Below are 14410 nucleotides of genomic sequence, written 5' to 3'. Positions count from 1 at the left end.
AAATCGTGGAAAATAAATTGTCTTGTTAAACTATTAAAAATGTATTATATTATTTTAAAATTTATAATTTTATTCAAACTTAAAATTTCGTATGATGATTACTTTAGAATAGTTAAATAAAAAATTTTATTTGCTTAGACAGCACGTTTCAACTTATTGTTGTTATTACGAAGTCTTTTAAAATGGTTTATTGTTTATATCTTTTAAATTATTTTGGCTTTTTATTTTGTATTTTGTTAAACGAGTAGTAAGAAACAGAATCAAATTTATGTTTGTTTATGAAAAAAAAACATGTATCTGATCAAGAATTGATTGCACTAATGGAATCAAAATAATTAATGTTGATTAAGTTGTTTACTTAAAAGAAGATCATTGGTGAGGAATAGTTTAATATTTTGATTTTGCAGAATATATTCTTTTTTTATTAAAATAATATTTACTTATTACTAAATGATGGATTCAATTAATTATCGGAATAACGGAAGATCCTTCCGAATACTAATTTAAAATATAATTTCCCCTATCAAACCAAATAAACAAATCGATGAAACCACTCCTTTGCTGCCATTGTCTATTGATCTAAATCAAATGCATATAATAGCAAAAATTTGAAGAGGTACAATAAATTCACATATATGTACAGAGAGGAAACTATGACAAAGTAAAACTCAAAACACAGAGAACGGGAACAATATTACGATCGACTTGCACTTTCCCTTCTTCCTGAAAAGTATAAAGAAAATAATTAATTTAATAGTAGTAGTTTTAACTACAATTGTTTACGTTTGATTAACAAAAAATATATTTAATTTTGATCATTCAGAAAATTTTCCTAAAAAGAATTTTAAAAACATTTCATCTTCTCAATGTGTCAAGTGAATATCAATGACTAGATTAAATTAGGATGTATAAGTTACATAATAAAGTGAGATAAAAATAAAAAAAGATATAATAATCTATGTGATATAAAAAAAATATCAAACAAGTATTAATATTAAATTTTATCGCAGTAAATATTTTTAAAAGGTCAACTAATTATAATATATAATAAATATTAACTATTATTGAAATAACTAATTAGTTTTAATATGATTAATTAAATGATAGTATAAAAAATGTGTATTAATAATATATTTAAATTAAAATTTTAATATTAGTTGAATGTCTAAAAAACTAAATCAGTGGCATAGTACATAATCACTTAAAATCAAATTTAATGGTATTCAAAATATGGAACCTTTAAAAACATGTATATATGTTTGAAAATGCATTTGAAAATAAATATAAATTGAAAATAAAATTTATATAAATAACTCGTGTGTTTAAAAAATATTGTTCGTAGATTTCAATTGAAACGTCAATTTAAACGTTACCAAGCTGAAATGTTATTATTTGAAAACTCATAATAACGCACTTCAGGTACGTAGGGGAGGGAAGAGAACCTTGTAACGAAGCATTTCTTGTCGGGTTTACCATCAACGTTGTTGTCGTGGTCCTCAGCTACGGTTACATGTTCCTCCATGATGATCGAAAGCGTGGGTCTCCACTGTGATTTGCTGCGCCTAAGGGGCTGGGAATTGGCGGAGGAATGAAGCGTTGGACGGTGGTTGTCGTCATCGGACGGCGCCGAAGACAGAGTGACGCAGGTTCTTACACAAGATCGTAGTGAGGGAAAACACTTCTTCATGTGTTCCTCGAAAATTTGGATCGTTGATTAGGTTGTTTGAGTGAGCAATCCAATAGTTTTGTTAACTATGGAACTCTATTTATAGGAAATTATTAGGAGTTAGGACTGAACGGTTTTATCCTGAGTCATGAAATGAAGTAAACAAACCTCCCTTGCAGTTAGGACTAATCGTTATCCCTTTACCATGTATTTCTCCACTGTATTTTTATTGCATGAAATTTTAAAAAGAGAAAAAGATAATAATATTTATTATTGAATATTGGAAATTCAAATTTTAAATATTTGATAAAAGGATTTTTTCTTTCCAACTTAAATCCCTAATTTGGTAATTTTTTTTAGGAATATATTTATATAAATTTTATAAAATGTATGTTTAGTTATTAGTTAACTTCTTTAAGAATAATATATATATATATATATATATATAATTGTTAACAAAATTTTCAATAAATTTCAAAATAGAAAAATATTTCCACCTTTAAAAGAGGGAAAATTTTATCCCCACCGATTCACAAGTTGATATTTTCAATATTCGTTTAAATTCGATAAATATGTTTATTCTTTCTTTTACTAATTGTAGAAAACTTTTATTTTCAATTTACTTTACCAATAAAGATAAAAACAGTTTTTATACCAGCAGTTTTGCAATATCACTGTTAACATAAGAGCACAAAAATGCTCAATAATTTATATGAAAATCCTCGCCGTTCTCAAATTAACAAAGGGGTTTGATTTTCTTCAGTAACATTTAAAAAAATATTTGAAGAACTCCCATATCTAAAAACATCCATGATATATAAAGACTATATAAATAATTATAATAAGGTAAAATTATTTATAATATAATTTTGTATAACAACATTTTAAAAAAAAAAAATTAAGATGTCAGCTAGGCTATACTCAATAAGATGGAAGTGTCACCCTCGTCGTATCATTTCCTTACTTGTAATAATAATAGACAAATTAAATGTCATATAAAAAATAAAATAGATTTAATAATTTCTCATTTTTGCATAAATTGAAATTCATATTAAACAGTTAAAACATCATTCCATAATAATTTTCTTATGTACGATTACATAATAAAATTTACAATAAATATATTTATAAAAATAATATTGATGCTTAAAAAGAAAATATAAAAGTAACAATAGCATTATTAAATATGTTTTTTGTAAGACGTATGGCTCAACAATAATAATCAAAATAAGTTTTTTGTAATTATTTAAAAATAATAATATAGATAAACTATAACTGATACATCTTAATGTATTAAAAAGACACACTTTCATAGATTTATAAGGGAGAATCTCAATTGGGTTTTGGAAGATAGAAAAATATAATTATTTAGTAATGAAAGATAATTCAATAAAATGTCCGTGGTATTTTTTTAATTTTATTTTTTCAAAATGCCAGTAGTATTTTGAAAAGAGTTAGTATTACGAGAGGAATCAAATAACTATTTAATAAATATTATGTCTAACAAGTTAGGAGAAAATAAAAAGACCTAACGAAAAAGGAAAAATATAAAGTTCATATCATAACTGAAACTATAATAAATACATTACAGTGCAGTAAATACTAAATAGATGAAACTTACATAATTTTTTAATTCATATTCATATTATATGTATTTTTCACAAAGAGACATAATGAGCGACTGATTTATTCATCTAAATAGTTAACATAGTTGTATGTTTTAAGATTCAAACTTTAAATTATTCGTGAAATTAAAAATAATATTGTATTAGTTGATTTATATATTCAGTAATAAATTTTAAAAAAATGTTTTGAAAGGGTTTGAAAGGAAGATTTTTTAAATATACTTTGAGAAAAGATAATAAATAAGATGACAATGAAAATTAAAAGAGATTCGCTAAATATTTTTTAAAAAAAAAATCAAATAACCGATCCATTGATTCTAGTATAAATGTTAAAAAAAATCTTTATTTTTCCCTTTTATTTTTGTATAGTGTACTTATTTATTTTTACTCTTTTTTATTTATTCAAACAAGTAAAAAAATATTTATTGTTATATTTTATTTTTATTCATTTAAATAATACATATTTTTATTTTTTATTTTCTTCTTAATTTTGTTCTCCTTATTATTTTTCTCTATTTTATTTCTAATCCAAATAGTGTGTACAGTTATGTCGACCGATTAAATGGGCGGGAATTACTAAGCCCAAGCCCAAAGGGTTTTTACAGGCTCGGGCCCTTGTGGTTAGCTCAAAGTTTCGCAGTTTCATGCAATAAAGTCTATTAACGTGGACCAAGAAAAAAAAAACCCTATCATCATGACAAATATAAAGCAGCAATTGAAAAATTGAACCCATGTCTACTGACAAAAAGTAAAACTGATTTAAACAAAAACCAATCATTCAGAAAACCGATTAACAACTAGAAGCATTTTAAAACTACCCAAAACATTTAATTTTTATTTTATTTTTCTCATAACAAATTTTTTATTAAATTCAGATTGAAAAATAACCAAAATTTTAAAGTTATTTCTATATTTTTTTAATTAAAAATATAGTCATTTTATCTAAAATAAGAAGCCAAATAAAAAGAATAACAATTTTTTTAAAATGAAATAAAATTATAAAAATTGAAAAATGTAGTTGCTTTAATTACATCCACACAAAAGCAAAAAGAAAAAGAAAAGGGTACTCTACCATCAACCTCTATATATATTTTGTGAGTATTAATTCTCAATCTAGAGAATTTTTGGAATGTTTTTAAATTAGAGCTTTTAATTAGGAGTATTATTGAATATAAGCATTTTTAAAAATTAGTTCTATTCGTCATATCAAGAAAACTTGTTTACATTGTGTATTTGTTTTAATACGATATTAATTTAAAAAATGATTAATCTTTTCAATTTTATTTGATATAATACAACTTTATTATTAATAATTATATTATTTAATTTTTAAACTTATAAGATTTCAAATTTTCTGTATAAAATGTTTTAAATTATTCATTTTAAAGACTAATTTAATTTAATTATACTTGTGCGGTGCAAAAACAAAAAATAGTTAGTTGATTATAAATGAAGTTAAAAAAGCAGGTATGCTATATTGTATGAATTATTTTCGCACGAAATTTTACAAATTTAAAAACAGCTTACCAGTTAATTATTTTAAGGAAAGGAAAAAAAAAAAGGCATTCCCACGGACTATCCTTTGATCTTTATTAGTCACCTCGTACTTCTCATAAAAATAATATTTATTGGCAAACTCTTGTTTTCAATCTTAATATTTACATTTACTCTTTTTTAATTTAATATTTTAATTCATTAAAATAATATAAAAAATATCCAAAATCTTTTAACACAGACTTTTTACAGCAATACTGCAAGAGTCTCCCTGCTAATTAATAATAAAATTAACCGTTTTATATTGATAAAATTTGATTACTGAACATTGAAATTTGAACAACATTTTTATATAATATTATTCTTTTTATCTTTAAATTTTTACAAGTGTCTTATAATTTATAAAGATCAAAGGGACAGTAAATGTTGTCTCAACATTATTGTCTAGAATAATATTTCATTTTTCAAATATCAAATATTTTATGTCGTCCATATTATTATTTATTCATTTTTTTTTATCTCCTTACACATATCTCAAAAATATTTTTTCAAAATTAATTAAGAAAACAAAAGTGAGGCAAAAAGTAAAACTTCTGTTCACTTTATCCAAGCACGATGATACTTTGTTTTTATTCTTTTATATACACATTTCAATTTTATTTTATTTTTAAATTAAAAGAGACAACAAACAAAAACTTTATTTTTTCAGACCAGAGATCTCGACGTGTTCAAAGTACAAAGAGTAACTTTTTATAAAATAGATTGAACACATAAACGTGAAGGTAATATGTCTTATTAATAAATGTTATTTTTATTAAAAATAATAATATTTAATATCATTAATATAATAAATATTGTGATATATTGTATAATTTGTAATAAAAAATATTATATATAATTTTTTTATGCATCATTAAAATAATAGTGCACATGTTTATTTAAGGTGCTTATTTTACTGAAAAACGTATGCACGTACTGAATCGTGGGCCAAGTGCCCTCAGACTACATTTTTATGTTTTTTAATTATATATATCATTATATGTACAAATTAGCTTCCAATTTTTTTTGTTTTTTTGGGATCAGTTGCTTAATTTACCTTATTTTCAAATGGATATCTTCGAACAGGAAGAGAGGTAGAATGAGTGGGGAAGAAGAGGGGTCAAAAAACTGGAGAAGGAAGGGCACATAAAAGTGGTCCAGACAATAGGTCCTTGTAGGAAGAGTTCTGGTTTGTCTTTAGTTATGGCATTTCATGGCACAATTCAACCATATTTAACACATATAGTGTATTAAATATGTGCATTATGTAAGAATATGGGAACGAAGGCAAAGGGAAATTCAGATTTGTTGCAGTAAACAACGTATTTGGGATCTTCTTTAAAATGGCTATTCCATGAAAACGAATTCGACAAGAGTGAGCCGGCTAGTACACCCGTTTTAACTTACTTGTCACCCTCGGGTTTTAATTTAGTTATAATAATCAACATAATCATTACTACAAAACAAATATAGCTAATTAAAAAAAAATTAAGAAGCCGTCAAATTACGTTTATATGATCTTTTTATCACTCCAAGCTCATTAATATACGCGGCATTACTTCTTTAATGCCTATGACTCATTTAAAAATAGCGAATTTATGAGAACATTTTACATTTTTTAATATTTTAATAAATTTTATAATCAATTAATTATCTTAAAATAAAAATTATTGAATTAGTACATAATTAAATTATGAATCCAAATATTTTATCTAAAAAAACAAAGATATAAAATAGAAATGTCATTTTCAAAATATCTTTTAATAATTTTTTTATTGCATCATTTATTTTCTTATACCTACTTTCGCTTCTTATTTCTCTCCATCTTATATATTAATGTAAAAATATGTGTATATATATTGTAGAGAAGAGACGTACATGAAAATTCTTGTGTGATCTCTATATAACTATTGAGGCAAAGTTTGACTACCTCTCCCATCCTCAAGTGACTTTTGTGACTGACGTCGCCGATAATTCACCAATCATGCCGCTAGTTTAACCTCAAAAAGATTTTAAAATCATATGCTAAAAGCTATGCACTATGCAGGGTGCTATACTCTATCCAAGCTACATATGCTAAAAATTCAAGGTTCTCAATAGGACACAAATAAGTTTTGGCTCCATATACGCTACATCTTTGATGTAGCTCTTCAGCAGGCAAGGGCCTTCCTCTTCTATAAATATGTTTTAACATTCACACAGAGTAAGTAGCTATCAAACCTTCTCAAAAATAGCTTCCATTCCAGAACTCTTAGTTACACCACCTTAAATAAGAAGATACCAAACCCTAGCTATCTTTTCAACCACTTCTTCTCCACCATTTCTCATTGTGCTCTATTTTAGAGTCCCATGCACGTCACATCCACACATAGCCACATGAAAGCTGAGTTAAAGGGCACGTCCATTTCCTTTCAAAACCCTCCTCTCTTCAACACACCCCACAGTCCTCTTTCGGGAGCACTTAAAGGGTGTCTTGGAAGCCTTGATGGAGCTTGTATTGAGAAGCTATTGCTTCACTGTGCTAGTGCTTTGGAGAGCAACGACATCACCTTGGCTCAACAAGTTATGTGGGTACTCAACAACGTTGCTTCTCCTGTGGGTGACACTAACCAAAGACTCACCTCGTGGTTTCTAAGGGCACTAATCTCTAGGGCTTCAAGAATTTGCCCCACGGCCATGAGTTTCAAAGGAAGCAACACCATTCAAAGGAGGTTGATGACAGTGACTGAGCTAGCCGGGTATGTGGATCTAATTCCTTGGCATAGGTTTGGATTTTGTGCATCCAATAATGAAATTTTCAAAGCTATAATGGGGTTCCAAAGGGTACATATTCTAGATTTTAGCATAACACATTGTATGCAATGGCCTACTTTTATAGATGCATTAGCTAAAAGGCCTGAAGGACCCCCTTCACTTAGAATCACTGTACCATCTTGTAGGCCACCGGTCCCTCCTTTGGTCAATATATCAATGCATGAGGTTGGCCTACGTTTAGGGAATTTTGCCAAGTTTAGGGATGTCCCTTTTGAATTTAATGTCATAGGAAATACAGGACCCTTAACATCTACGGAATTCAGTAACGAAATTGAAACAAGCAGCTTAAATTTTGAATCAATGTTAAGCCTCTTGAATCCTACCATGCTAAACCTTAGGGAAGATGAAGCTTTGGTCATAAATTGCCAAAATTGGCTACGCTATTTGTCTGATGATAGAAAAGGAAGCAGCCAAAATCTTTCCCTAAGGGATGCTTTTCTGAATCTAGTTAAAGGACTTAACCCCCAAATTGTGCTCTTGGTTGATGAGGATTGTGATCTCAGTGCATCTAGTCTCACATCAAGAATTACCACATGTTTCAACCATTTGTGGATACCCTTTGATGCCCTTGAGACCTTTTTGCCTAAAGATAGTTGTCAGAGGACAGAGTTTGAATGTGACATAGGCCAGAAAATTGAGAACATCATCAGCTTCGAAGGGCATCAAAGAATAGAGAGGTTGGAGTCTGGGATGCAAATGTCCCAAAGAATGAAAAATGTAGGTTACTTCAATGTTCCATTTTGTGATGAAACTGTTAAGGAAGTTAAAGCTTTGCTAGATGAGCATGCCAGTGGATGGGGGATGAAGAGGGAAGAAAATATGTTAGTTCTCACATGGAAAGGAAACAGCTGTGTGTTTGCGACAGCTTGGGTCCCTTGTGAAATGAGGGATCATGTTGGTATGGATGTAAGTATGTCGTAAACATGCTTCATGAGAGGCAAGTTTGGACCTACCATGGCATGGGATGTGCTTGCATAATTCAGTGGTCCAAAGAGGGGCAGAGGAATTTCATCACTTTGTGTGAAAGGGCTGCAATTGATCTGCAAAAGACAACTAGAGAAAACGGCTGCTACTGTGAGAATTATTTGTGGCAACTTTGTAATGGAGCTCTATACGTTGGATCACATGATAGGCAAAAAGGAAAAACTTGTGTACGCTGTCCTTGTATGAGTCAAAGTTGTCTCTTAGCTATGCTTTCTCTTTTCTGCAGCTTTAATTTGTATCTGCTCAGAGCTTTGAGTATAAGAGGTTGTATGAAATTCTCTCATTATTATTACCCAATGCTAATAATAATAAAATTTTTCAGATTAGCCCCCTTTGTATTAAAACATATGCAGAAACATATAAGGTAAGACTAACATTAACGTACCCTGGTATCATATGTTTAATGATTGACTCAAACAATATTTTCTCAATGGGAAGTTTTTAAATAGGAAAATGATTGTTTCACATCCTGAAGTGTTAAATAGGAGAAAATAAAAAGGGAAAAATGATTCAAATTATATATAAAAAAAGTGGGTACAGAAATACAATAGTTATTAAAAGTACCGTTGCGCATTTTAAATTTTTAAGGTAGTTATAATATTTCTTGGTAGTATCCAAATACATATAGAAAGACCAGCCAAAACTGTGATTTAATTTTATGAGTGGTCATCTTTCAATATGAAGAAGCACAGGCTAGGGCCAAACAATCATCTTTCGGAGTAGAAGGTGATAATGATAACTCATGAATTGTAGTATGTGGGCAAATCGATCAGCCCATTGCAGTTAGGGGTCCAGATGGGACCTCTTCTTGTGAATTTTGTTTTGTGTTCTTCGGGACAATCAAATTTGGGGATGGAAAGGTGAAAAAGGACAACATGGTCCAGAGACAAAACGAATCCGACCTGCCGGATTCGAACCAGCGACCTAAGGATTACTGACGGTGGTCCCACTACAGTCCTCCGCTCTACCAACTGAGCTAAGGTCGGATTTGTTGCGTTGATGCTAATTATTTTACAACTATTAATAAAATACGGTTAAGTTCACCGTAACGGGACAGATAAATAAAGCTTTCCATTGTATTGTTGTTTTGTCATAATATTGTTCAGTTTTCTTTTTGTTCTGTTGCATGGCTAGTAGGTTAATATTTCTGTCTACCGACGTATCAACAATTCCCTTTTCCAATTAGTTCAAGTTTTTTTTCCCCGACTCCGTCGAATTTTGATTTTTCACCGCATTTTAATAAATTTGAACTCAGGAGAATAAAATAATATTAAATAAACTCACTTTTGATATCATGATCTATTGATATCTCATTGAGAGATGTGAGAATAATTACGTGCTTTAAATCGGGGAAAAAACAAAGAACAACTTGTGAAGGACAGTGCTTTTGAGGAAAAAAATCTGAAGATAGCAACTTTGTATAAATTTAAGGGCATGTATATGTATGATTTAAATAGCTAACTGACTAGTATGAAGCTCACTATTGTTGCAATCACAGGGAAGAAACCAAAAGAATAGTCCACGTTAAAACAAAATTTGATTCAACAAAACTTCTTGAATCAATTCTTCTCTAACATGACACCTACAACAGTATAATATTTCCCTTGATTTTATATACATAGGATATGACTTGATCAAATAAAATAGATTTCAAATATAAAGCGTCGACAGCAGGATTCGAACCTGCGCAGGCAAAGCCCAACAGATTTCGAGTCTGTCTCCTTAACCACTCGGACATATCGACGTTGTGATTTTAGGTTTTGTCCGAAACTCCTAAATAATAAACTAGAGCAATGGGCTTCGGTCGGTAATTGGAACTAAGCGAAAAGGAAAATGGTCAAACAAGGTTGTCACGAAAATTTTAATATAGGTACCGAGAAGGCGAGAATGAACAAAAATTGTTATTTACATTAAATTTTAATTTTGAAAACAATAATAATTTTATTCTCATTCCATGAAATTATCATTTCATGTATTTTAGAGCAGCGTGATTTAGTTAATGACAACAACAGTTTAAACTTTAGGTAATCTAATGTATTTTTATTTAATAAAATATTTTTATTTATTTTTTTACCTTTGATTTGCATTAAGTTCAAATACGAAGGTAATTATGTTTTTTCTCTGAAATGCCAGCTTATTTTCTAAGCTATGTCACAGTCACAAATAACTCTTTTTTTTTTTTTTGGTTTTATACAACGAAACTACAAGTAACACATTTACTTGCATGACTTTACCTTTCATGTACATATTTACTCATTTTTGAAAAAATTTACATTTGAGTTTTAAACTATTTCACGCCTTTTTCTCTCTCTATTTTTTTTATCAGCCCTCTCAAAAAAAATTGTGAACAATCTCTAATTTATTATAATATTATTTAAAAAAGTGCAATACAAAAGTATTTATTCATTAAATAAATAAATAAATATTCATTATTATGTACCTTGGACTTGAGATTTTGCATACGGACCCCTACGGTTTATTATCAAAATGAATTTCGCTTATCATGACACACATTCAAATATAAAATATATAATTAATATTAATTTAAACTTACTTCTGAACTATATTTTTAGTTTAAAATTAATTTTATTTAAATAAAACAAACTGATACTAAAAGATCAGACATAAAGCATTTGAAATACTTTGTAATTTTTTATTTTAGACTAAAAATGAATATATATTATAAATTTTTTTAAAAAATTTATAACTTTTAATTATTCAAACAATTCTTATCTGATAATTTATGTACTTGGCTGTAATTTTATGATTTGATTATAGTTATCTTTAAATTTGTATATTTTTTTTATTTTTGAAATGCCCTAATTCCGATTCGGTCATTATTAAGTTATGATTGCGCCAGAATTAAAATCATTTAAATACTATATCAGCTGGAAGTACGGCTTATTGATTTTTTTAATATTTTTTAAAACACTTAATTATTAAAATAAAACAAAATTAAAAAGTTATAATTATGTGATATAAACAAAGTCTCGAGAGACGAAACTTGCCCTCTTCATTCGGTGCAGTGCAATATTTCAGCCACAGGCTTTTCCATTCTACTCAAGCCTCGGCCCCTATACCCTTGCGCACCACTTTGGGAGAAACAACTGTTTAAGAGTTAGTCACGGGTCCAGTAGCACTGTAGTATTATGGGTAACTTGCACATGCAATCAAATAACTCACGTTGCAAACGTTGTCAAATCTTTATTTGTTTAAATAAATAAAAAATAAGTAAATTATATTTAAAATTATTTTAAACATTTTTATTTAAAAATATGAAAAATCATTTTATAAGTGTTAGGAAACTGAGGCCAAAGTCTTGTGAACAGTGCGAAAAAAATTTTGAGTTTCCAAACTACCATAATCTCATCCAATAAAAATACGACATGTGTACATATTTAACACATGTCAAACTTTGAATGGTTCGAGCCACCGGACCACCCAAAAGATTCTCGGCCATTTAATCAAAGAACCTTTCCAGTAATGCGCGTCCTGCAACATGACTTCCTGCGATTGCCACCTTGTATTAGTTTTACGCGAATTTAAACCATAAAGATACTTTATTAAGTACAACTCATGAAATTAAAACGCATGTGCTGCTGAAGTGTTGTACGTGAAATTAAATTTCTGTTATGTCACGAAATTAATTAAGATATTTTGGTACAGTTAAATAAACAAAACTGACAATATCGTAACAAAAAGACTCTAACAAAAAAATTTATTTTATTTTATTTTAATAATTAATTTTTAAAAAATATTAAAAAATCATTGAAAGTATATCTAACTGTCGTTAAAACGTCAATCTACCCCATTATAAGACTGAGTACAAAGATCCACGCAAATGATGATGATGTGATGAACTTTGGATTGTTTTGTGGCGAAACGACAAAGTTAAGGGCATCATATAGCGAGCGATTCTACATCAGTCACTTTACTTTCACGAGTGCACAATTTGGTACATGGTTTTTGTAAGTTACTGCCAACGTTATTTATATCTTTATATAGATAGATTTGATGGATAACATTTACACCATAAAACTGGCATGAGAATTGCGAGTAACAGTTTTTCTTTGAAAAATTAGACACTTAAAGGGAAATTGATATATTTTAATGGTAAGTAAAGGGGGACAAATGTCATGTAAACTTTTTATTTTAAAATATATCAAGTATTCATTCAATTAGGTTAAATAATCTTTATAAAACTTAAATTTGATTTATATATCTGTACTGATTAGACTAAATATATTAAAATAAATAATGTCTCCCTTAGCAAAACTTGCAGCAACGTTAAACCAACAATTATACAAGTTCCACGATGCCTCGTGTTCTTAAAAAAGAAAAGAAAAGAAAAGTGGAGACCCATACATCTTTTAGATGTAATCGTTCAAGAATTGCGATCATTTAATTGCTGCAAAATATCACGAGGACCTTACGCTTTGATTTCTGAATCATCTGACGCCAAAATATTCAAGGGTGGGGGCTGTTCCAGAGTTGTCAACTACTCACATGTCAGCACATTGTACCTATCCAATGCCAATCTTCTAGGCCAAATGCAATTGCACCAATATATATATATATATATAAGTCTTTCCTCGTGGCCATCAAACATTTTCTCAGATTTTCTCTTTCTCACTAACAACATGATAAGTTACCACTTGTAATTCGTAAGATACTATTATTTTTCTTATTGATGGTATATTTATTGAGATAAAGAAATTATATAAATTCAAAATTAAACATAAAAATTTGATAATTTTTATTTTATCATTTATGAATAGATTCTTTTTATCTTTGGATTACTTGACTATAAGAAGTATTTTATTTTTTATATTTAAAATTTAGACACAAGGAAAGATTACTAATAAAAAGTAACATTTAATATTATGTTAAATTATTAAATAAATAAGAATAGAATTTTTCTAAAATAATAAGTATGATATGAATGAAAATTATGATCCTATGAAAGTAAGTTGCAAGTTACTTGTAGAGTCTGGTTGTCACGTCATAGAAATGGGACAAACTTCTAGTTACTTGTCATGTTGAAGGTAAGATTATCAATCAAAATGAAGTGAGATGAAGTTGACACTGCAAAATAAGACTATGATTTGATTAATTTAACACGATGCAATAATTATTAAGCAATAAAATGATCTTGAATTATATATATTTCGAAATGCAATGTCGATTTAGTTTTCATTTACATACATTATATGATACTGTTATCTTGCCTCAAACATTTCATTTTCTTTTCTAGTCTCACTTTATTCTTAATACAAATTAAATTCACTTTACATTGTTGAATTATTAATCCAATTTATTATTCGTTATTCTCATTCTATACAGCAAGAGTAAAAAATAACTAAAAAACTTTATTACGTATTAAATAGAGTTTAAATCAGAAAATGTTTATAAGTAATAAACAATCATTAACATTACAAGTTTTATTTTACTACAATTTTATTACTTTGTTAGGATAATAAAATTCATATACAATATATTTAAATATTATTTTATAAATAAGAAATAAAACAAGCACCTTAGGATACTCTTTTATGAATGATTTTTTTTAATCAAAACACATTATTAAAATTTCTGTAATGATTTTTACCGATATTTTCATGTATTCATTCAGTAACTAATATTTATAGCTACTGACTCATAAGACTCCATTAATATGTTATTAAATCATAATACTTTGTAATATTTATAATTCAAGAATTATAAAATTATTTTCATCTTACTTGTTTTAAGAAATTATTTATTTTTATCCTAAAATTGTTTCCTACAA

At 28.1% G+C, this 14410-nt stretch overlaps 1 protein-coding gene and 2 non-coding genes across 3 annotated transcripts; 1 reads left to right on the top strand and 2 right to left on the bottom strand.

Annotated features, from left to right (window-relative positions):
* Positions 1–7200: 7200 nt before the first annotated feature.
* LOC113856445 (scarecrow-like protein 32) lies at positions 7201–8559 on the top strand. The gene has a single exon (XM_027488260.1). It carries the CDS (start codon positions 7201–7203, stop codon positions 8557–8559), a length of 1359 nt encoding a protein of 452 aa, XP_027344061.1.
* A 959-nt stretch (positions 8560–9518) lies between these two features.
* TRNAY-GUA lies at positions 9519–9608 on the bottom strand. The gene is given in 2 exon segments: positions 9519–9554; positions 9572–9608. It is a non-coding gene; the product is annotated as a tRNA-Tyr (tRNA).
* A 676-nt stretch (positions 9609–10284) lies between these two features.
* Positions 10285–10366, bottom strand: TRNAS-CGA. The gene has a single exon. It is a non-coding gene; the product is annotated as a tRNA-Ser (tRNA).
* Positions 10367–14410: the final 4044 nt, after the last annotated feature.

This window comes from Abrus precatorius, unplaced genomic scaffold (assembly GCF_003935025.1).
Source record: "Abrus precatorius isolate BTA unplaced genomic scaffold, Abrus_2018 Scaffold11, whole genome shotgun sequence".
NCBI lineage: Eukaryota > Viridiplantae > Streptophyta > Magnoliopsida > Fabales > Fabaceae > Abrus > Abrus precatorius.
Note: the sequence above shows the minus strand (reverse complement) of the source record. Positions and strands in the feature narration are given on the sequence as shown.